This window comes from Microtus oregoni, unplaced genomic scaffold (genome assembly GCF_018167655.1).
Source record: "Microtus oregoni isolate MIOR12 unplaced genomic scaffold, Mior012 000033F_ref0000390, whole genome shotgun sequence".
Lineage (NCBI taxonomy): Eukaryota > Metazoa > Chordata > Mammalia > Rodentia > Cricetidae > Microtus > Microtus oregoni.
The window spans coordinates 17,110,369-17,134,632 of record NW_024543092.1 but is presented as its reverse complement, the minus strand read 5'-3'; the positions used below and the strand labels follow the sequence as shown (position 1 = coordinate 17,134,632).

At 48.4% G+C, this 24,264-nt stretch overlaps 1 protein-coding gene across 1 annotated transcript in view; it reads left to right on the top strand.

The window, feature by feature from the left end:
• The first annotated feature begins 1,818 nt into the window (after positions 1-1,818).
• Positions 1,819-24,264, top strand: part of Ezr (ezrin) — a 41,860-nt gene continuing 19,414 nt past the window's right edge. Inside the window, exons 1-2 of the mRNA XM_041680177.1 lie at positions 1,819-1,962; positions 22,324-22,407. Coding sequence (XP_041536111.1) covers positions 1,951-1,962; positions 22,324-22,407 — 96 coding nt within the window. The 5' untranslated portion in view covers positions 1,819-1,950. The remainder of the gene's footprint in view (positions 1,963-22,323; positions 22,408-24,264) is intronic.

Genomic DNA, 24,264 nt, shown 5'->3' with positions numbered 1-24,264 from the left:
TACAGATGTGCACCTCTACCATAGGGATGAGGAGGTGGCCTGGACGCTGGGTTGCATGGCTTGCCCAGTGACCAGCTGGGAACTGCTGAAGACAGAACACAGCTTTCATTGTTTGTTTCTAAACCCTGTCATCGTTTTTATTTTTACTACACTGTACTGGCTGTTTTTCAAAATTCCTCTGGAGGGTAAGGTTTAGAAAGGCTTCTGAAGGCCTCGGGCCACTGCTACTTCAGACTGTAAACTGAGTAAGATCAGAACTGGATTAGATGCAGGCACTGTCAAGGCATGGGGGAAGAAGGCAGCCAGGTGGGCTGGGTCAGGAGTATGTCCAATCTGAGATGTTCTTGCTGTACGTGCTCTGAACATCCTCCATAGTTTATTATTCATTATATGATTTTCATTTTAATAAAAAAGAATTCCATCTTTCAAGGGAATGAACTGTGCTGATGAGATGCCATCCAAGCCACGGCCCCAGTCTTTGCCAGGCCCCTGACATGCCTAAACATGCAGTCCCGAGCCATGTGACCCCGCAACAGACTGTGTAGCGCTAGGATTCCAGCACTAAGCTAAGTTCGTTTTCGTCTACAGCTGTCTAGGCGTTGCTCCTACGGTCCCTATTCTACAAATTAGGATACTAAGTACCAAAGGACCTCCTCCCAGTCACTGTATACTCTGTCTTGAATGGAGCTGAGTGTGTTTCACATCCAATCCATCTATTCCTTGTGACAACCTCATGGAAGAAGTGCCATAAAATCGGGCAGTTTTGCCGATAAGAAAACCAAGGAATCAACCCATCCAGTCCCCCACCCTCACCCCATGCTAGCACCGGAAAGTTCCCGGAGAGCAGCTCTGGTCTCAACCTTCACCCAACACCAACCACCTTCTCAACCCCCGGTGGAGCTTACTTGTCTCAGAACCAGACTTTGAGAATCAATATTTTGATCACAGCCCAACAAATGTCACAAATCACCAGGGAACACGTGCCCAGGAGTGTTACGGGGCGGGCGTGTATGAGTCCCTTTGAGGACTACTAGAAAGAAAAAAAAAACTTTCAGAATTAGTTTAGGTCTTCAGAGGCGACTCCCCGCAGAGTCAAGTCGAGTAAGACGGCACAGGAGTTCTCTAAAACAGGCGGGAACGGGGTCTTCCACGGGCGGGTCTGTCTCGGAGGCTGCGCAGGCCACGTGCACGGGGACCGGGGGTCGTGACCACTGTGAGACCCGACTGCCCCACCCACGAACGGCCCGGTGGCCGCCGCCCCACCACGTGGAGGTGCATTTCCTCGACTCCGCTCGGGACGGCATGGCGCACCACCAGCCCCCTCCTCCCTCTGCGCTCGCCAGCGGCCCCAGACTCCGCGGGGCCGTGAGCCAGGGCGCGCGGCAGGAGGTCCCCGGGTCCCGTTCCGTCCGGACCCGCCGGGCCGCAGCCATCTTGGCGGGCACACCTCGCCGGGTCCCCGCCCCGTTCGGTGTCCCGCCGCATACGCTCCCGGGCGGGGTGGAGGAGAGGAGGGACCACCTTTGCACGGGGGGGGGGGGGGGGGAGGTAAAGTGGAGCCGGAGCCTCGGTGTGCGCCTCCGTCCGGGGCCCGGCAAAGCGCGGCGGGCTGCGTGGACACGCCCCTCCCGGCCGCTCCCAGTTTGTAGGGGGAAAAAAAGAAAAAAGCGTTTCTCTAAAAATGTCCCGCGGTCGCGGTTTCAGCTCTAGGGCAACGGTTGCTAGACGAAATGAAACTCTCCCGAGCTCGGCCGCGCGCCCCCGCGCCCCGCCCCGCCCCGCGCCCGGCCCGGGCTGGGCGGTGACTCAGCCGGCACCGCTCGGCCGGTTCTTAAGCTCGGGGCTGCGGGGCGCGCTCAGGGCTTCCCTCCGTCTCCTGGTCCCGACGTGTCTCAGCTGCCGCCGCAGAGCCGACTTTCTGAGGACCCACGCAGCCACCAGCCAGCCAAGATGCCCAAGCCAGTAAGTCATCGGGTGGCGTGCGCCAGGCTGGGCTCCCCCCGGGAGTCACCTCTCGCTGGCTGCTCAGCAGTTCTTTTTTTTCTGGTGAAGGCGCCGACCGCCCTCTTGGTACCTGGGGACGCCTTTGTGGTACTCCTTAGTCACCTTTGCTGGTGCTTTTCGGTCGCTGGCCTCTCCTCCGACCTCCCCCACCCACCCTCGGGTTTTCTGACTGCTTTAAAAGTGTCTGCTAATGTAACTTCGAAGTTTCTTAACTAGTGCAAATCGCACGGAGACTGGGGTGGCTTCTTTACAACCTACACCTGTCCGCCCAGTTCCTTCGAGCGACCGAAACCACTTGCAACCCACACCTTCCTGGGCGATTTGAAGGGCATTTGGGAGGAGAGAGGCTCTGTGTCTGGGGTAGCCTGGTCTCAGCCCTTTCTGGGGAGGCGCGGCCGGGCTAAGCAGGGTTTTTGCTGGTTGCAGCAGGATCCCTGTCTCGGACAGGGTTAGCCACGGGCAGATGAGGTAGTCCCAGAGGCTTGATAAGAAGGTTCACTGGGCTCTGGTTGTGAACTTGGGCTAATTAAGCTGTAAGCTTGCCTCTCTCGTCTTGAATCTGATTGTGTTGAGATTGCTGGCGGGACGGGGTTGGGGGTGGGGGAGAAACAACTAGAGTGGGTTCTCAGGGTAATATATTCCACCTGCCTTAACCCGAGGGGCTGGTGACTGGATAGAGGGAGAGTTTTGGTGTTTTTTTTAAGTTAAGATGGAGAAAATAAGATTAACAAAAACGACAAAGATATAAGGGATTTATTCCTAGTCTCTAGAGCTTGTGTGCTTTTGCTACTTTTCATTTTATGCTCTCTGAAAGGAGGTTCTAATCTAGAAATCTTATTATTCTTAAAATGATAATTGATCCGGATATTAATATAGTTTTTGGTCTGAGTTATTCATGAGAGAGTATTTTTAACCCCTACACAAAATGCATTTCAAACTCAGAGTGACTCATCCGTACCCTACAATGCCTGTGCTATAAAACTGGCCCAGGATGTCTTGCTCTGGTGGGGAGGGGGGTTGGTCAGTACATTAGTTCCCGGTGTGGTTTTCTTGATTTCATTAAAACATACAGAGATAGTGCCAGGGAGGAAAAGCCAGAGCCTGTTTCCAGTCACTCCTTTTCCTTCTCTCTTTACACACTGTAATTTCTCTTTTTTTTCTTTTTATTTTCTTAATTATAAGCTATACATAGCATATAATTTATCCTTATAACCAGTTTTAAATGCATAGGTGAGTGGCATCAAATATATTGTTAATCAACCATCACCATCGTCCATTTTTTCAGCGCCACTATTTGACACTCCAACACAATCTCCCTTTCCCCAGACCCTGGCAATCACCTTACTAGTCTACCTCCGTGAATTGAGTATTCTAGGGACCTTCTGTGGGTGGAATCTTGTTACTTGTTCTGCCTCGTTTCCATTAGTATAAAGTGTTCATAATTCCAGACACTGCCCTAGGTCAAAACTGCTTACTTTTAAGGTTCTCTCTCTCTCTCTCTCTCTCTCTCTCTTTCTTAATGGCTGGTATGTTTCAATGTTGTCCTGGTTTAAAGGTCTTCTATGGTAAGAACTTTGGTCTGAAGAGGTAGAGAGTCATCCAGCTGACGAGGTGTGCACTATCAGCTGCAGTAACAGAGTAACTTTTTTGAAGCCACCGCTCCACAATAGCCAGAGTTAACAATTTCCAGACTGCTGAGAGGGCTCCTTTGAGGTGCAAGGTGCACGCCTGCTGAAGGAAATCCCATCCTACCCCCTTGCAGGGAGGGGAGGATGTGAGCTATGGATTGCGAGATTGGGCGCTGAGAATAGCCTCGTGGCCATCTAAGGCTGTTGAGGGGAAACTGGGTTTGTTAGTTTAGTTTTTTTTTATTGTTGTTGTTGTGAGGGGGTTGTTTATTTCGTGCCTGGGTCAATGTTAAATGAAGCATCCACCAGCAAACTCTGTAGGTATGCCCTTTAAACAAAAGGTTATTGATTCTATTGAAGCCTAAAAGGAGTGTTTCCTTAGGTAGCTTGAGTGAGGGGGACAATCATGGTCAGCTACGGGCACATCTGAATGGCTGGTTTGGGCCTTCCATGTGGTGGCTGACTTCTTCTCCAGACTGAGCCAGATAACTTTGTTCATAAAACAGTACAAATGACATGATATTTAGACCCTACTAATTCAAAGGCCGGGTGTTTCTATGACAGCAAGCAGGGTGCCCGGCACAGAGATCAACATGGTTCTTTCCCCGTGGAGACTCACAGTCTGGCTCTCCAACCACGACACGACTCCCCCCCCCCCCCCCCCCCAAACACACACCGTGCTTTCAGAGAGGGAAAGATTCCCCAGTAGAGTGCAGTAGTTAAGACAGCCTTCGGGTGGAGTAAGGTGTGGGGGAAATCTGTGATCCCCTGGATCCACCACAGCCCGCTTGGAAAGCTTTGTAGAGGGGTCTGGTACCCGAGGAAGGACAGCTGTGGCCTGCTGTCTGCTCTTGAATTTTCCATGGTCGCTTTGGAGCTCCCTCTGATAGGACTGATGGACTTCCAAGGAAGGCAGTCCGGTGCTCTGCTCATCTGGTGTCAGGATTGGACGCTGTGTGGTCTCCTTGGAGACCGACCAGGTTGAGTTGGCGTGAGGGGCTGGTTCAGGAAGCAGTTGCTGCCCAATCTTTTTAGGGCAAGGTGGCCTGGGAGCTCCTCTCTCTCCCTCCCCAACCTGCTATCCTGGTCTGGTGGGAAGCTGCAGGCGAGTCTCAGAGAGAAGGGTGTTGCCTTTCAAGCCACCATCTCAAATATCTCAGAACTGCCTCTTTGCCGCACCAAGATGCCTCGTGTCCAAAGTGGGGCTGTGGACCTTTCTAAAGTAGTAGATTTACCCTTGGTTAAAACTTGAAAGTATGTTTGAATATCTACTGTGAACTAAAGCTTTCTGTCTTGCACTGCTAAGGACTGAACCCAGGGCTTCATGTGTGCTAGGCAACTGCTCTACCACAAGCCAAGATAATTTCTGAGATCACCATACCTCTTTGGTAATATTGCTTTTCACTTGATATTTTAACAGGAACAGACTTGTAATGAGTAGACCGATAGGTTTTAAGTACACACGTGTATGCGTGCATACACCTCTTCATTGAGAAGAAAGCGGGCATGCTGCCCCATCCCCGTCCCTCTCACCCAGGACAGATGGTGAATTAGGTAGCTAAGGTTTTGGCGTGGGGCAGTGAGAAATGTTGGCTGGGGTTACTGATCTGCCGTCATCACACAATAAGACACCATGAATATTTATAGCTCATCCAGGAGTCGAGCAGACCTTTGCTAAGTTCCCGTGAGAGGTGTTAGGACACTGGATGGCAGACGTAACCCCAGTCATTGGGCAGACAGCAATCACAGTCAGTGCTGCGCTGTGGCCCCGCAGTGGGAGGAATTGGGGTTCCAGTTGGAGCCTGGTGTCTGTGCCGTGTCAGCCATACTCCGGCATTTTATTTATTTATTTATTAAATTTATTTATTTATTAAGGATTTCTGCCTCCTCCCCGCCACCGCCTCCCATTTCCCTCCCCCTCCCCCGATCAAGTCCCCCTCCCTCATCAGCCCAAAGAGCAATCAGGGTTCCCTGACCTGTGGGAAGTCCAAGGACCACACCCACCTCCATCCAGGTCTAGTAAGGTGAGCATCCAAACTGCCTAGGCTCCCCCAAAGCCAGTACGTGCAGTAGGATCAAAAACCCAGTACCATTGTTCTTGAGTTCTCAGTAGTCCTCATTGTCCGGCATTTTAATCTTAACTCAGGTCTTGACCTTCTGGAAGGAGTCCATGGTGCGGCAGCCTGGACTAGGGAGGTGAAAGTGGAAAGCCTTGTTGGTAGCTTTGGCTACACAGGATTACAAGGCCTGGGTCAGGTGGCCTTCTGGGTTCTGTCTTGCAGAGATGAATGGGTGCTGCGGGATGGTTGAGAACCTGCTTTTGTACATGTTAATAAAGTTGAAAAAAAGGTTTTATTTTCTTAAAGTCTGACCTCAATCTTATATTGCTGTTTTGGACTCTGGCTTGTGACGGAGGTGGGAAAGGGGCCCTAATTCCAGAAAGACAATGCTGGCTAGCTCTGATGCGAGGCAGCAGCAGTGACTTGGTTTCTCTCTGCATGGGGTCCAGGAACAGAGCTTAATTTGGGGCTGGGGGGAGGGGCTTACCCCTGTGAATCTGTTCCTTTCTCCTCTTGTTCCTTCCACACTGGCCTCTGTCAGTTGCTGTCCTCAACAGTGACATTGTGATTTCTTAGCAGAAAGTGGACTAACTAGTGTGTTTCTAGCTAGGGAGAAGAGAACAGCACCACCTAGTGAGCTGAAATTCTTTTTCTTAAGTTTTGAGACTGGAACTCGTGTGGCTCTGACCCTTTGGCGACCCCTCTGGCTCAGTGTGCTTGGTCTGTTCTCCTGTATGAAGCAGCTGGATGCACAGTCGGCTTTGGCCATCAGGAAGCACACTGAGTCTTCTTTCTTTTCAACATTAACTACATGTGCACTTCCCATTGATTCTTAATTAGTTTTTAATTCGCGCTATCACTGTTGAGGTATGAAATGCTTGCGGAAGAGCCCAGAGGTTTGGTCATCTTTCCTTACATGCCTGCCCTCCACAGCTGTTGACTTTGGAATTTTCGATGTTGGTGGAGCGTTCTCTTGTAGCCCAGGCTGCCTAGACCTTGCTTTGTAGCTGAGGATGACCTTGGAATGTCTGTTCCTCCTGACTCCAACTCCCGAATACTGGGGTTTCAGGTTCGTGCTACCACACCTAGTGATTGCTGAGCTGGGACCAAACCCAGGACTCTGCACACCAGGCAAGCACTCTACCTACTAAGCTATATCCCCAGTCCAAGAGTTTTTCAACTAACCAGTTGGTGGTTAAGCACACTTGCTGCTCTTGTAGAGACCTGGGCTTGTTTCCAGCACCCAGCATGGCAGCTCACAACCCCTGTAACTGTACCTCCAGGAAAGGGGACACTGTCTCCTGGACCCCTCGAGTACTGTATGATAGGCAGGCAGAACACACGTACATATAAGATAAAGTTAAAGGACCAAGCACAGCATTCGGTTACAGCGTGACTTAGAAAGTATACTGCTCTACAGACCTCAGTTTGTCTTCTGGAGTATAAAAGATTTTAAGTGCAGAAGATGATCCCTAGGGTAAACTGAGGCAAGGCTTGTGTTTGTGAAGTGCAAATGGCTAATCTTACATGCTTTACGCTTTGTGGCTCTCGTGTGCACTTCTCGGAGTAAACTGTCAGAGAAAAGTAGAGTTCTCGGTCAGGCTTACCCGTGACTTCACAGGGAAAGAGCCACAGGAAACATTAGTAAAAACGAATCCCCTGTCTCTCACATCTCCTCTCTTCAGAGTCCCCTGGGAATTCTGTCTCCTGCCTGTGGTGAGTTGTCAGGTGCCTCTGTGGGCCTGGCGCCGGGTGTCAAAAATAGTAACAGTGGCTTTGTCTGGGAGGAGTTCTATAGAGCAGGTGAGTGTGGGCAGAGGTCACAGGGAGTGAGGTTGCCCGTCCCCCCTCCCCACCCCCACATTGGCCAATTGCTAGGGGCCAGATAAGGGATCTGGGTTGAGCGCTGAGAACATTTCTGGCCTCAGGCTGGTTCCACTTTTTTTCTTTGTTTAGTTCAGTAAGGCCCTTTTATATGCTATAGATAGATGGTAATACTGTTGCAAAGGAAAGGAAAACTTTATGAACACATTACCCTTTTAGTTTAATATATTTCAGAGAACAAACTTTAAAGGCAAAAATGAAACAAAAAAAAATTAACTTCAACTCTACTTTCTCTGATGGAAGTAAGGGGAGACGGGTGTCCCTTGAGTGGGACCACGCGGGTTAGTACAGGGGAGACGGGTGTCCCTTGAGTGGGACCACGCGGGTTAGTACAGGGGAGACGGGTGTCCCTTGAGTGGGACCATGCGGGTTAGTACAGGGGAGACGGGTGTCCCTCAAGTGGGACCACGCTGGTCAGCAAAGGCACAGCAGATTTTTGCCTAGCTTTTGTGAACTCGAGGTCCTTCTCCACAACCGGCTTCTGTTGTTTTCCTTCCCTTTTGCCCAAGAGAAGGTAACCCAACATTGCTTGGGGACGCTCGGCACAGCAGATGGGGAGGTCTCTGTTCTCACTTAAGGAGAGGACAGGTGAACCATCACACACACAAGCCAATGTTTTTTTTTCTTCGGTGTCCCAGCTAAGAATATGTTTGGGGTTTTTGAAGCCTTGCTTTTAAACATCAGCAAGTGTGGGCGTAGATAAAGCCCTCAAAGCCTGAGGGATTTACCCTCTGGGCCTTGCTTCCAGGATAAAGGTAACTATTGTCCAGCTTTTGTCAGACCTTGTGTATATTTTATGACTAGGCCAATATTTGGAAGGAGAACAGTTCCTTTGGTTCTAGTTTTTACAAAACTCTTCTCAGAAAACAAAGGACCCGTTTTTTTTTTTTTTTTTTTCAGTAGCTTCTAAGTGCGACCCTCACATGTCCTGAGCACAGACTCCCATGGGGAAAACTGTCACGGAGTGCAGGCAGCACTGGGGCTGAAGTACTATTTTAACAAGGCTGGTGTTAGTGGCTGCCCTTTGTTTCGTAGGGAAAGTGGCAGTATCTTGTGTCACCTTCTAAGCCATTGTCTGATGACAGATTTTTGGCACATGCTAAGAGCAATTTGTACCTGATATTTGAGTTGGAAAGAGAGTGTCTGTAAATGTGTTGCTTTTTTATCATTGAAAACTTAAAAATTAAACCCAGCCGAAATGACAGCTACCCCTTGCCCTCTTCATTATAATTCCTAGACCTTAGCTCTGCCTGTCCTGATGTTTGGTACCTGTTTATCTGTGCCTTTCCTGGCAGTGCCGTGAGAGGTCAGGTGGCTTAAAAAACACTATCTGCTTCCAAAAAGACCTTTTCATTCCTTCATTATTGGCTGATACATAGGGATTAGTAGAGTTGGTACAAGCTCACCTCTCACTGGGTGCTTCCACTCTCTCTACTGCCTGCTTCGATGGGCCAAGGAGGTGTGTGTGTGTGTGTGTGTGTGTGTGTGTGTGTTTCACATACTCAGCCTTGTGTCTGAGCCTGGTGGGTTCTACTTCAACTACAGAGTTCTCATATAATCGAGAGAGTTCCTGCCCCATGCTGGTCATTCTTTTCCCTCCAGTTTAGACAGCCCACTGACCTAGGGGCAAATACAGTTTGCTTTTGCTCTTTTGCTCTCGTGGTTAGTACTGCTCACACCCCTCCAAAATACAGTGTTTGTCTTGGGGTCTCAAGTCCTGGGAATACACTGACTAACAATAGATGGCTTTCTAAGAGATTGGATCACTGTTGCCTTCATCCCCTCCATAGTCACCACATCATGACTGACCAGTTTCCACCTGCCATGCACTCTAGCCTTTCCTGAATATGCCCCACCCTCCGTCAGTGGCCAAAGGCCACGGCGCGTTAGTATAGGCCTGAGATAGCCTGTCTGCCAAGAGGCCACAGGGGAGCAGTGGTTCCCTCCGCCCTTCCCTAGGGTAAGGCCTACCTGCTCTCAAGAAGGGTTGGTGCATGATGGGGGTCGGGGGTGGAGAGAGATTCTTAATAAGATGTGGAAAAGCAGGCAGACAGCTACTGCCTATGTTCGGGCTTTGTTAAGGGATAGAATTACTTCTTATTTATTTATCTGCTTTTTGGGTAAAATGTTCAGAGTGGACAAGACGTGATGGCTTTGTTTGTTCTTGTAAGTCACTTGTTGTCAGTGAGCTTGTCTTGAGTGATATTCCTCTAAGACTTTGTTTTCAAACAGATTTGGTGGTGGGTGTACATCAGCATCTTCTGGGTCCCCCGAGACATGACACGTCCATTGTTTCTCAGATGCTGTGGGTCAGAGACATCGGGCCTGCGTCTCCATGGTAGCATCTGTAGATTTCTTCTTCAGCCTCGGTCTGTGTGTTGCTGAAGAGAAAACGGATGTGGGGATGACGTGGTCAGCACAACTCAGAGTAGGATCTGTCCTTATGGACCCATTGCTGTCCTTGCTCTCACTGAGATGCACACACAGTACATGGCTGTTGGGGTGAGCATCCCTCAGTAGCCTTAGCCAGGAGGTAGGGCTGGGACATCTTCCTAAGCAGGGCGGCAAAATGTATTAGCTGGACCATAAGAGAACCATCATGGGGCTGCATGCTGGGGTGGATGGGTGGATGGGATTTGAGATCCTTAAAATACACAATATCCATCCTCCCTCCCTCCTTTCTCCCTCTCTCCATCCCTCCCTCCCAGATGAAGCATTCCAGGGAGTCAGTGGTATCAATATGAAGGAAGAGCATGTGGAGTCTCCCTGTAGCTTTCCTTCTTTCTATCTTTTGTGACTGTTTCCGTTGTCTGTAGGAGATTTTGCATCTTTAAAGTTTGTGACGGGAAAGGAGGCAAGATGGCTCAGCAGGTCAAGGAGCTTGCTGCCAAGCCTGAGGGTCCGATTCAAGTCCATCCCCAGGTTCACATGGTGAACGGAGAGGAGGAGTCCTCTGAGATCATGCACAAGGCACACATGCATACATGCATGCACGCAGAGGCACACGGTAGCACACTAACACTAACTAAACCTTATTACAGATGCAGATAAGGGGAGAATTCTTCACTTTGTTCCTCACCAAATGTCGGCTTCTTCTTCCAGTTGGAAATCCAAACAGCAAAGCCCCTGGTGCTGGGAGTCTGTCTCTGCACATAGACTTAGCTTGCTGAGGGTTCTCTGAAATCCCAAGTGGCGTCACGGTTCTGTAGATGACCTGTGTGTGCCGCTCAAATGAATAACTGATATCATTGCACCCGGGCCTTCATCTTCCCCTCAGCACATATATTTGTTAAGGCGATCTCTCATCAGAATTGCAGTTGGCATGGAAACCCCCAAACTGTAGGTTCCCAACTATACCGGTTTTAGACTATAGTTTCGAGACTTGGGGCGGGAGGGAGGTGTTGTGGCCCAGCACAGTGTCCTGTCAGTGGTAACAAGGCTGCGGAGTGTACAGCCTGCTGTTCTTACCCCCAGTCCAGTACCTGTCTTCACAACCCCTTTGTGGCATGCAAATGGCATGCAAATCAGAGAGTTTGTTTTAACTTAATATAACTTCAAAACGAGAGAAGTTTTAAAAATAGAAGTTTTTCTTTTTTTAGTCTGCTTATTTTTTTAAAATATTTATCTTATTTATTTATTATGTATACAAATTCTGTTTGTATGTATGCCTGAAGGCCAGAAGAGGGCAGAAGACCCCACTACAGATGGTTGTGAGCCACCATGTGGTTGCTGGGAACTGAACTCAGGACCTTTGGAAGAGCAGGCAATGCTCTTAACCTCTGAGCCATCTCCCCAGCCCTAGTCTGCTTATTTAAGCAGATTTTACAACATACCTATTTACAGTGGGTTTCTTTAAAAAAAATAAAAAGCTTTTGGGAGTCTGGCTGTAATTGCTGGAGGCAAAATAAAAGACTTCATAGGCATAAATTCAAATGACCCTTATCTAAGCCTCTTATAGAAAAAAATGTTCCCTAAACTGCAAAATATTACTGCTTGTGTGGTTTCAGAAATCACACTGGATTTCACTGTGATTGGCTTTATTGTCTCGTCCTAGAACAACAGGTTAGCAAAGACATGGGGCGATCTGACAATTTCATTGTTTCCCCGCCGCTCCTCCTCCACTGGACTTCACAGACTTCTAAATTTACAAAGAAAATAGTACGTTCCAGGTGGGTTTGGCTGGCAGGCCTTTCGTGTCCTGTGTTGTGTTCAGTGTAGCGTGTAGTAGCCATCTTGGCTGCCCCTACCTTTGTCTTTCCAGGGCTAGTCAGTTGGTGTGTGTAATCAGGCAGGTATTTCAGTGAGCTGCATCCAAGCTGACGTAGGTGTCATGTAGCCAGTGAAATGTCACAGGATCCAGACTCCGCTGGTTTGATAGCTAAGAGAAAGTGCCCTTGACTGAGAATTTATTTTGTCTGCCTTGGTGGAATGAGGGATGTGTGGGTTGTTTGTGTTTCTCCTTAGCAGCAGGTAAAGTTCTTTCATTGTCTCTCTCCCCTCCCCTAGAGGTGGTCTCTGGGAATTCTTGTTTGATTCCCATGGAAACCCCAGGCTGGAAGAGATGGGCACCCACTTACAGACAGGCACCCACAAAGCATACAGATGCCAGGCACCAGGCAGCCCTGGCGTAGACTTAGCAGTTCAGAAAGTGTCCTTTGGGTTGCCCTGCCCACAGGTCCTCCTGCTCTAGAGCGAGCTGGAGGGGTGTGTGTGTGTGTGTGTGTGTGTGTGTGCGCGCGCGCGCGCGTGTGTGTGCGCTGCTTGTGGGGAGGGCTCTGCACAGCCTGTTCCCAGCCAGGTTTTGAAGCAGAGAGAGCTAACCCTCTTTTTAATGTGAGGCTCAGAAAGTTCCCTTCTGGTTCTAAGGTCAGATTTTTTTTTTTCTCCTGATCGTAATGAGTACAAACAGGACTGGTTTGTCCGCTCTTTGTGTTTGTTAAGCAGCCTTGGTCTGACAGGAAGTGGGTCTGGGGGCAGGAAGTGGCTTACTTTCTGAGACAGAAAGGAGCTATTGAGAAGAACTTGAGATTTCGTTACATGTTCTCGAAGTTAAGGGAAAGCCTTAGCCCATCTGAGTTTGTCGCCATTTTCAGACTGGAATTTAGTAATACAGACTTTTCAATCCAGAGGCTTAAAACCATCGACCTAGATACCAGCTCAGATAAAGCATGAGGACTATACAGATGGAAGTGGGTTTTTTTGTTTGTTTGGTTGGTTTTTTGTTTTTGTTTTTTGGAATTTTTGTTTTATTTTGTTTTTTCTAGACTGGGTTTCTCTGTAGCTTTGGAGCCTGTCCTGGAACTTGCTCTGTAGACCAGGCTGACCTCAAACTCCTAGAGATCCGCCTGCCTCTGCCTCCCAAGTGCTGGGATTAAAGGTGTGCGCCACCACCACCCGGCTACACCACATTTTCCAAACACTGAAGAAGAGCAGTGAACTGGGAGAGAGGACTGCTTGCTCCTCCATGCAGTCAAGCTGGCTCCTTTGGCTCTAACCTCTGCGGTCACATTTTTCGTTAGTGATTAGTGCTAGGGCAGACGCTAGCCAGGATGGTGCTGATAAAGAGGCACTGGCCCGGTGGTGGATTGGTCTCATTCGTGCTACCACCAGAATTCTGTTCTTCCACGTGCGGCCCACCTTGAATTCCCCTGCCAGTCGACCTTACTGTTGGGAGCCACACCTGTCCCCAAGAACAGAGTCTTCTTTGGAATTTCTGATCCTGGCCTGGGCTCCTGATGTTGCCACTAGTTCTCAATGACTTTATTTCTGTGAGCGGTGTGACCAGCGTTCATGGTTCCTGGGAAAGTTAGAGAAATAGCCGAACTGTAGACCCGCACTTTGACCTCTGTGGAATGGCTCTCTGCTTGAGTGGCAAGTGGACTTGTGTCAGCTCTGACATTGGACTTTATTATTGTTATTACTTAGGCAATAAAAGATACATATCCTAGGACTGTGTCATCGTATGGGAATTTTATTATTCTGTGGACATGCATCTTTCGCCTTGCTCTGCTAGAGACCATGATGCATACAGACCTTACCCCTTGCCTAGCCAACAGTTTTTGGAGTAATTGACCCAAGGCTGAGCTTCCTTTTGTGTATTTCTTATGGCTATCAAATAACCAAATTCTGTACTCTGCCCACCTTGTCGGAGTTCCGGAGTCTTGCCTTTGCACACAAGGGTGGTTAAGGTTTGCTAAGTTACTGGTAATGTTTTACAGAATTTGGTTATTTGATAAGCCAGCATTTGTGTAAAGTGGCCACTGTGTCTTAGCAGATGCTACAAGATGCTTTTGCAGAGACCGCTGTTTGTATCAAGAAGGGACCAGAATTCTGAGGACTAGAATGTGGGCCCCTCTGTCTCATCTACCCCTAGGGCCAGTGATTTCCATGAAGATCACAGTTAGCTGGTGCTTTAGTACCAGCTGAAGGATGTGCCACCTTCATCATGTCAGGCTCTTTCCTGTGAGCACACATTGTCATTGGCTTCACTCCTGAGTAGAGTTGAGTTAATAAGTTCACACACAGCCCTGTCTCACCCGGGGCCAATACATGCTACAGTGTGGCTTACACTCCAGAGGAACACTATGGTTAGTGTTCAGGTGTAGCTGTGCACACTTCTTAGACCATTGGGAAAGGTTGTGGCTTAGATTTCCTCCTCAGATCAGACCCCATAGAAAGTGTATTTCTGCGTATTTCCTTCAGCAGGAGCAGGCCTTGGAGGCCAGGGGAGTCCGTTAACATAAGGGTGTGGGATGACCAGTATCACTGGAGTGGGATACAGAACAGAGGACCGAGTCCCTGTTTCTGTCTAGGGAGAAGCAGGACCCAAGGAGAGCCCGTCTCTCACCCCTGCCCTAGAGGGACAGACCTCTCAGTCCCAAGGGCTCACCCTGCCACCGCCTGAGGTGGGAGTGGGGTGGAGTTGTCTGCTGCTGTGGCCGGCCAGTTTGTGTGATTGCTAGTCCTGCCTTCCCAAGAACATTTGGATTTTTCATTTAAAACTCAAAGTTAAATGTTTTCGTTTTTGAAATCAGTCTCCTCTCATCTTTGTTCCGTCGAGCTGACCATACAGTCTGGCTCGAGTGACCTTACTCCTTTGCTGTCCTGTTTGCGGTCAATCACTGAAGCAGCGGGGAGCAAACTCACAAATAAAATGCTTACCCAGTAACTCATCCAGTGGACTGAGACAGGGATGTGGCCATACAGTGGAATGTCGTTTGGCAAGAAAAAAGAAAAAACGAAGCAGTAACACGTGCTCAACAGAGATGATCTTGAAGACGTGCTAAGTGGTAGACAGGAGATTTCATCTATCTGATATGCCCAGAGTAGGGAAATGATAGAGCCAGAAAGTTATAGAGCAAGGTTTGGGGGCCTAAGAGTAGTGAGGGGAGAGATGCTAGTAAGCACCATGTTGATTTTTGAGGTGGTTGAGAACATCTTCAAAGCAACTTGGCTATGGCAGTGCACACCTGGAATCCTTGACTGAGGCAGGAGGATTGTGAGCTGAGGCCAGCTGTTCTGTGTAGCAATACCCTGTCTCAAAAAAAAAAAAACCCTAAAATTTGACAACAGTGTGTATTTGTGTAATTCAGTGAATGATAGAAATCCCAAGTTGCACATTACGAATGTGTTAATTTTTACGGCATGTAAATTATATTTCCTCAAAGCCTGACAAAAGCACTGACTCAACATGGAAATGAAAATATAGACGTAAAAAAAAAAAGAAAATATAGACGTGGCTCATTTATCCAGTCAGGTGACCTGAAACAGCAGATGAGCGATGGGGATGTTCATACATCCTCCCTCTGTGGGAGAGCAGGTCCATGTCCCTTCCTAATCAGAGCACTTCCAAGCATTTAAAAGGTCCTGCCCGAGTCCGCAAGGTTGTCCGAAGTTGCTGAAGTGGCACTCCTGGCCGGAATGTTGGACCTCAGCACTGACATTTGCCTTGATAAGAAAGGCTGGACTCTCAGCACAATCTTGGGCCCAGACTGAGCTCTGAGCCCAGATAGGTGTAACTGGGTGCTGCCTTACCACCCAGTCCCCTGCCTGAAATCCAAACATTCAAATGCCACTTTCTGAGTTTCCTTTCTGTGCCATGGTGTTCCTGATACTTGAATATAGATGAAAAGTCACTGGGGACAGTTCACCTGTAGTGCTACAGCGAAGTTCAGTCTGCTCCCTGAAGGCTGTGTCACGTGACTGTGTATGGAGGATTCAGTCTAGAATTTATCCCTGTGTCAGAGCTTGTATTGATATGTTTGTGCTTACTCTGTAAAAGGGAGTGTAGAAGCCAGCCATGGTGGTGCACACCTTTAATCCCAGCACTTGGGAGGCAGAGGCAGGTGGATCTCTGTGAGTTTAAGGCCAGCCTGGTCTACAGAGTGAGTTCCAGGACAGCCAAGACTACACTGAGAAACCCTGTCTCCAAAAACAAAAGAAACAAAAGTGAGTGTAGTAGAAATCTTAAGCTAAGGTCAGGTCTCCCTGTGATGCTACCCAAAGGAAACTTGAGCAACCAAGATTGATTTACCAAGGCCAGAGAAAGCCAGGAGATAATTTGACAGAAGTCAAACTCTGCAATTACACGTTGAGAGATAGGATAGATGGTACAAAGTTTCATTGTCAAGTTCATCTGGTTCCCCCCCCCCAGACTCTTAGACATTTCAGATAACATTTTGATAATTAAACTGTAAAAATCCAGAAATTGTGTTTTTCAAAATGCATTCTGAAAAATCCTGCATCTTTGAGATGCCCCTGGGCAACAGGGACTGGGAAATCTAGCCTGGGCATCCTTGGACTTTTCAGTTTGCATTAGCTAAACAAAGGAACAGTTACTCCACGTTCACAGGACCTTAAGAAATGGCCCCACCCCTGTCTTCCTATTCTCTTTAAAAGTCCATAACTCTCTAAAGAACCCCCCAGCCACTGACATGGCCAGAATACACCCAAGACAGATTTCAGACTTTATACATGGTTCAAGTTGGGAATCACTACAGCTGGGGGAGGGGAGCGTGTGGGTAAAAGATTCTGACCTTTCTGCCCAGTGACTGAGGGACCAGCAAAGGGGAGGCTGGTTTATTTTGCTAACAGGGTAGCTGCTACTGGTTTATTCAAAGCAAAACCAGGTTGGGTGATTAAGTCTTTAATCTCTGAGACACAGAAGCAGTCCGGCCTGCTCTGTGGCCTGTCTGCCTAGAAAGGTCACCCCGAAAACTGAAATAGGTGTTCATGACCATGTCCTCCTGGCTGCTTGTTACTCGGCTCTGTTGTTACTTTTTTCCCTGGTCAAGCGATGTTATTGGCTGTCCTGTGTTCCATTTGCATGGCCCTAAGACGACAGGCCATCTGCACCCTCAGTTCCTGTGTCTCTGGACAGACCTCATTCCCCTGGACCAGCCCCAGCCAGCTGAGAACATTGACCTAGCTTGTGTCAAGCCTTTAAGATGTGAAGGGAGGGGCTGGAGAGATGGCTCAGTGGTTAAGAGCATTGCCTGCTCTTCCAAAGGTCCTGAGTTCAATTCCCAGCAACCACATGATGGCTCACAACCATCTGTAAAGAGGTCTAGCGCCCTCTTCTGGCCTTCAGGCATACAGACAGAATATTGTATACATAATAAATAAATAAATAAATATTTAAAAAAAAAAGATGTGAAGGGAGGCAGGACCCAGGTCCAGCCTTCTGTGGATCAGGTGACTTAGGCCCAAGGACAGACAGTATCCTCTGCTCTAGATTAAAGGACCCAGTCCATGACACCTTAATTTTATTTATCTATTTATTTTGAGGTAGGGTTTCTCTCTGTAGCCTTGACTGTCCTGGAACTTGCTCTGTAGACCACTTGACCTTGAATTTACAGAGATTCTTTTGACTCTGCCACCCGAGTGCTGGGATTAAGCACCTTCGTTCTTGCCAGTGTTCCAGTGATGCCTGCATTTGGTCTGCCCTCAGAAACTCTTGACTTGGTGTTAAGAAATATGAACCCCTGAGCACGCTGGAGGGTCAAGGCCGGAGGATCGTAAGTTCTAGACTAACCTAGGCTGCTATATACCCAGACCTTGTCTCAAAATAACAAAAGGAAGATATAGGTTCCTAGATTCTGAGACTGACAGGCGTATAAGAAGCAGTTCCAGGGAAACTGATGAAGCCCACCTGAGGAAGAGGACGGGGCGGGTGGCTCATGGTGCCCACAGATGCCTATACATCCTCAATGAGCGTAGGATGTGGGAGGTGCCCACCAGGAGGGCCAGGCCTGTTCATCTCCTCAGTTCTGGGAACAGTAGGTTTACGATGAGCTAACCTAGACTAAGAATGACACACAGACTGCTTTGAAAAGATTTATTAAACCCGGGGTGGGTGGAGCCAGGTGGGTCAGGCCACCATTCAGTACTGATCCCAGATAAGGCGCGGCTCAGGGGTCCCCACGAATGCTCGCCAAATGCTAGCTGCTTTTCATTAAAAGCAAAAACAAAACCGCAAATTTTTGTTTAAATTAGTTTTTGCTGACTAGTTTCACCCTTATTTTTTAGAAATGAGATTTTAGTTTTGGGCGGTTTGGTTGAAATAAAACGCTGCTCCGGGTTCTGGCAGCTAATGACGAACTGGCCCTCCCCCCGAAGTCACTCTCCGACACAGTGCAGCTGTCAGGGCCACTCAGTAGGATCAGCGCGAAGCATATGTGTGTTTATTAGAAAACCACCATGGTATTGTCAATACCATGCTGACCTGGCTTGTGTCCAAGACAGCCTCCCTTTAAACAGATTTTTTAAATTAAATTTAATTAATTAAAATTTAATTTAAAATAATTAAAATTTAATTAGATTGATTTTAAATTACATTTATTTGTTGGGCAGGGAGGGCGCACATATACCACTGGTGTGCATGTGGAGGGCAGAGGTCGTGTTGAGGGAGTCTGTTCTCTCCTTCCACCGTGTGAGTCTGGGAGCTCAAATTCAGGTCAGGCTTGGTGGTGGGTACCTTTCCCTGCCGAGTCAAGGTGTTCTGAAGTTCTGACGGTAGGCGCTCTAGAGAGACTCCCTACTGCCAGTCTGGAGGATGCTGCGTATCAGTGCTTGTCTGTACGTTCCTATCATAAGCAGTTGAGTGTGATTATGTCTGGTTGCTTAGGGATTTTAACATCTTAGAACCCCAGGTATGGATTATCTTACATCAGCTTCAGGATTGGGCATACAAGAGACACGTTTATGTCTCCCTACCACCCTCCCAGATAGGGACGCATGCTTTAGAGTGCTTTGGCAACCCTGGGATAAATCCTACTGTTTTTTGGATGTTGGGGTCAGATTTTAAGTGACTGAGGTGTATGTGTGTGTGTGCAGTGTATACATATACAAGTGATTATGCTGACATCAATATTGGTAATTCTGGGGTGCAAATCTAGGACCCCAAGTCGTAAGAGCTCCGAGCTACACCTCAGTCCTTCAGCGTTGCTCTTACGAGCAGGAGATGTAAAGTATCCAGACAGTGACCTGCCGCGAGCCCTCTGCTCCCCATCTCTGTGTGCAGTTTGGAGTTGCAAGTCAGTTGAGTTCTCGTGGGACCGTCCTCCTGTCAACGGGACATTTTAGTTCTCCTTTATTTCTGTGGCATTATTGCCATTCAGACACCAGATGCGTCCGTATCCTCTGAGTTCATTAAAAACCGTCATTCACCATACAAACCCAGCATCAGGGGAACACAATGGGAAGGCAGGGTGTCTTCGTTTGTTGAAGCCTGATTTCTCTTAGGGTTCCATAATGTGAATGTTATTAAAGGTCACATTTAAATTTTGATGGAAGTTTATGCTGTGTTGCAACATGTTATTAAAGATTGATAAACTGATAACAATCCTACTGGCCTTTTTAAACACAGACTAGGTCAGTGTGCGTAGCCTAAGGTGGTGTGTGCCACGTTTGGGAAATCTGTGTGGTTGGGGAGATGACCAGTGACTGGGAGCATAGGTGCTTAGAAACTGATCTTAAGGGACATGGAAGAATCTGCTTGCTTGGGATGGTCTCGTAGAATGACCACCATGCTGTCCAGATGCCAGCAGCGTCCTCAACAGATGCGCTGCTGGGCCATAACTGCTGAGCAGCGTGTGCTCATCAGCTGAGAGCAGTGCAGTCATGGACAGCGAGAGCCCTGCTCGTCTGCTGCAGCCATGGACAGCGAGAGCCCTGCTCGTCCACTGCAGCCATGGACAGCGAGGGCCCTGCTCGTCCGCTGCAGCCGTGGACAGCGAGAGCCCTGCTCGTCCACTGCAGCCGTGGACAGCGAGGGCCCTGCTCGTCCACTGCAGTCGTGGACAGCGAGAGCCGCCATGCTCGTCCTCTGCAGCCGTGGACAGCGAGGGCCCTGCTTGTTCTCTGCTCTGCTGCCCTGGTAGCTTCCACACACCTTTGCCAGTCTTGAGTATCAAGATTGTGGATACACCGTAGATGAATCTCTATGTTTACGTTAATACTGACTTGGCATTTTTAGGGAGGACAATTTTGTTTGTTGTTCGTCTTTTGCTTTGTTTTTGTTGTGGGTTTTAGAGACAGGGTTTCTCTGTGTAGCCCTGGCTGTCCTGGAACTCTCTCTGTAGACCAGGCTAGCCTCCAACTCGGAGATCTGCCTGCCTCTGCCTCCCAAGTGATGAAATTAAAGGCATGTGCCACCATCGCCTGGCACATTTTAAATTTCTAATAAAGTGTTTCATGTAGTTTTCAGAACGGTTGATACTAACTGCATATGTGTACATCATATGTGTGATGTGGGTAGATGCGTATGTGTATGTATACCTGCTAAGGCCTGAAGTTGATGCTGGTGGTCTTCTAGATTGCTGTCCACTCTTATTTATCAAGGCAGGGTCTCTCATGGAACTCCAGGCTCTCCAATTCCAGCTAGTCTGGGTACCAAACTCTGGTCCTCATACTTTTCGGCCAAGCACTTTATCCACTGAGCTGTCCCTACTGCCCACACAGCATCTTTTTTATGGTAATGACTGGCTTTGGCTTCTGGAGATGATCTCTCCCCATTGCCCTAAGTTTAGAAAGCCTTGGTCCCAAATGTTCTCTTCATCCAGCCTGCTCTTCCTGTATTGGTCACTGAAGATCTGATGACTTGGTGTTGGGATGTTTGTTTAGTTTATATTCTCCCAATGTCCCCTCTTTTAATTAAAAGGAGTATTGTTATCAGAAAGTGACTACCACTCTAAATTTTAAAAATAATATTAAAATATAAAATGAAGGTTTCTTTACAGCGAATTCTAGTTCTTCAACTTGCAGATATGGGGAGGTGGTTGTTTTTTGGGGAGGGGTAGTTGGGGATTTTTCTTTGTTTTCCTTTGTTGTTTTAATCTGGGGAATGATGCCTCTCTCCTGTATACTAGAGAAGCCAGATAGTGAGGCTCTGGCATCTGAGATCATCCTTCGGTTTGTCCAGTCTTTAACACTAGTACAAACCTTTTGTTTTTCCCTCTTCCTTCTTGGTTTTTGTTTTTATATTTTAGACAGTGTCTCACTGTGTAGCCTTGAGACCAGATTGGCCTCAAACTGAGAGATCTGCCTGCCTCTGCCTCCCGAGTGCTAGGATTAAATGTCTGTGCTGCCCCAGCTGGAGAGAAAGCAGATAAATCCTGTTTCTACTGAAGGAACTTACATCTGGTGCTTACTCTGTACTGGTGCATCCTGTATCTACTGGATTCTGAGCTCTCTGGGCTAAGTGCTGTCCTCATGACAGGGCCCCGTGCTCGGAAGAGACCCCGCTGACTGTCTGAATCACAGCTGCTGTGTGCTGTGGTCTTTCCCCGTGGAAGGGTGATAAGGAAGAGATACTGCAGTTTCCTATACTTAGTCAGCCTAGGTATTCTCAAGTGTAAAGTGTGAGAACTGTCTTTTTTTTAATTAAAATATATGTGTGTGTGTGTGTGTGTGTGTGTGTGTGTGTGTATACATACACAGCCTGCATGTATGTATGTTTGTGTGGTACCCTGGAGGTCAGAAAAGGGCATTAGATCCTCTGGAACTGAAGTGATAAGTTGTGAGCCACGATGTGGGTGCTGGGGAACTGAACCCGGGTCCTCTGTAAGAGCAACAAATGCTCTTAACTGGTGAGCCATCTCTCCAGTTCCAACTTGTTTAAAAACAAAAACAAAAAACCCTAGTAGGGCGAGAGTAGAAGCATTTTAGGGCTCTCCCCATCACTGGGATCACTTAAGCAAGGGTACCATTGATGCAGCTTCCACTGCCTTCCCCTACATCTGTCCTGTGTGCCAGCATTCATAGACTACACCACCTGCCTGTCCTGGTTTTAACTTTAGACGTCATTTTCCCTTTTTCTGCTTCATAGTTAGCATCTTAAATGGTTGCCTGACGTTTTGTCCTCTTTGGTTTTGATGCTTACTTGCTGCATCGTTTTTCTGAGTTCCTAATGTCCCCAAACTATCAGGTGTGTGTCCTCTTCTCCTTCTGCATTTCACCTTGGTACGAGCCTCCGACTGGGACCTCAGGAGCATTGCCTGACTCAGCTGACTCTCGTGGGGGTTTTAAGATTTTTGCAAACATGCGTGTGCTGAGCCCAGAGCCTGTACTTGCTGTGACTTCAGTCAGCTGTCCTCCTTTAGGACCTGTGGCATGTGGGGGACAGATGTTAGAGAGAAGCATGTGCAGCAGCCGCGTGGCCAAGCAGCTCTAGGCTTAGGTGGGAAGTCGTGGAGGCCACCAGGGGAAGAAAGCACAGGGAGATTCAAATTTCTCCTCCTATTTTCCAGATCAACGTTCGGGTGACCACCATGGATGCCGAGCTGGAGTTTGCCATCCAGCCAAACACCACCGGGAAACAGCTTTTTGATCAGGTCAGTCTCCGATATCGGGACAGGGAATTGACCACTCGTAAGAAGTGGGTGAGGGGCCAACCCTTTGGTCTTCTAAGCAGATAGCATGTTTTGTCACTTCAGGTAACAGATGAAAGGGGCCTTTGAGAAAGTAGAGCACTGTTTAGATCTCATCCGCCGTGACACGCCCGTGACATCGGGTCTTTCTGTTAAGTAGCTGTTAGCTGATAACATTCAGTAGATATTAGGGTTTATCATAGCAGCACTGCTATAAACTCAGTTTTGTTAAATGGTTCAACCCTTCCCAAAGTGGACTAGGAAACGATACCTAGTGTTGTTTTAGCAGCTGCGAGTCACGTGTCAGCAAGCGCTTCGCAGCTCTGTTAGGTTCGAAGACCCCATGGTCTTTGTAGTAACTGCTCATTCTTTTCAATGTTATAAATCCGTGAATTGTGAGCACAGTGACCTTGTTCAGATAAAAGACGATGTGGGGTCCCCCTTTTTAAAACGGATTTCCAGAACCTTTTAAAAAAATGAACAACAACAACAAAAGCAGAACCCCATTCTTACCTTGAGGACCATACAGGTGGTCAGCAGCCCAGATGTAGCATCCAAGCCAGAGCTGGCCAACTCTTCTGCAGTTCAGACAGAGGCAGCTTTGCTAACGTGATCACCGTGACAGGGCTGTGGTGGAGACCATCCAACACCTGGAATGGTTCTCAGGGTGTCAGTCCTGTGGTCCCCCTCAGTTCTGTGAGGAAACAGAATGGCCTACATCTGTTTCTTAAGAAAACACTTCAGGGGGGCTGGAGAGATGGCTCAGCGGTTAAGAGCATTGCCTGCTCTTCCAAAGGTCCTGAGTTCAATTCCCAGCAACCACATGGTGGCTCACAACCATCTGTAATGAGGTCTGGTGCCCTCTTCTGGCCTTCAGGCATACACGCTGAAAGAATATTGTATACATAATAAATAAATAAATAAATAAATAAAGAAAGAAAGAAAGAAAAGAAAACACTTCAGGTAGCTGGCCCCAACAGGCAGTTTCACCGCAGAACACTTGGTTTTAGAAAGCAGCTCTTCCAGAATGTTCTACATTACTCTCACATAGAATGGGGAGAAAGGGTACCTCTTGTTCCCATCTCTTGGTAGGTCCTGGGAAATCCTCCTTGCCTCTTTGTTCTCTGCCCAATTTCGTAGACTAAATGGGCCCAGACAATGGTGAGGGATGCACCAAAGATACCAGCTCACCCTTGGCATTCAGGCCCTCAGCGCAGTCTGCACAGGCTTTGCCTGGAGGTAGCAGGGCAAGCACGTTCATGTTCCTGCACCTCCTGAAGCTTGAGGTGGATCGGAGAGATAAATGAGAGCAAACTCTCGAGAGCAGACAGGGGTCTGGGTCACAAGGCCAGAGGTGAGCCACACAACACCTGACCCAAGGAGCTTGCTGTCCCAAGTGGCCCCACTGCCCTCTGCATTCAAGGTCCAGACCTGAAAATGAGCACTGGTGCTGGGAAGGCCTGGGAAGGGAATTCAGCACTACTGCCCACTCTCGGGCCAGGCTTTTCCGAAAAGTGAGCACAGGGTAGTGCCAGGTGGCTCTACCTGCGGCAGAACCCTGGGTGCCAGGGCGTGCCCAGACCTGTTCCGCAGGGCTGGCAGCCAGTCACCATTGTTTGGAAGGTGTTCTCTTCTAGTGAGATTTAAGATACTTTCTGCTCTGGGGTGAGGCTAGATTAAGGATGAAATCTAAAGGTCACCCCTGAAAGTTTCCCAGAGGAAGCTGGGCACAGCTACTAAGTGCCATGTGGCCCTTGGCCTGGTCAGTTCTGGCTCTCGAGCATTGCTCGTCCTTGCTGGCAAATGGGTGGTGGGGCCACC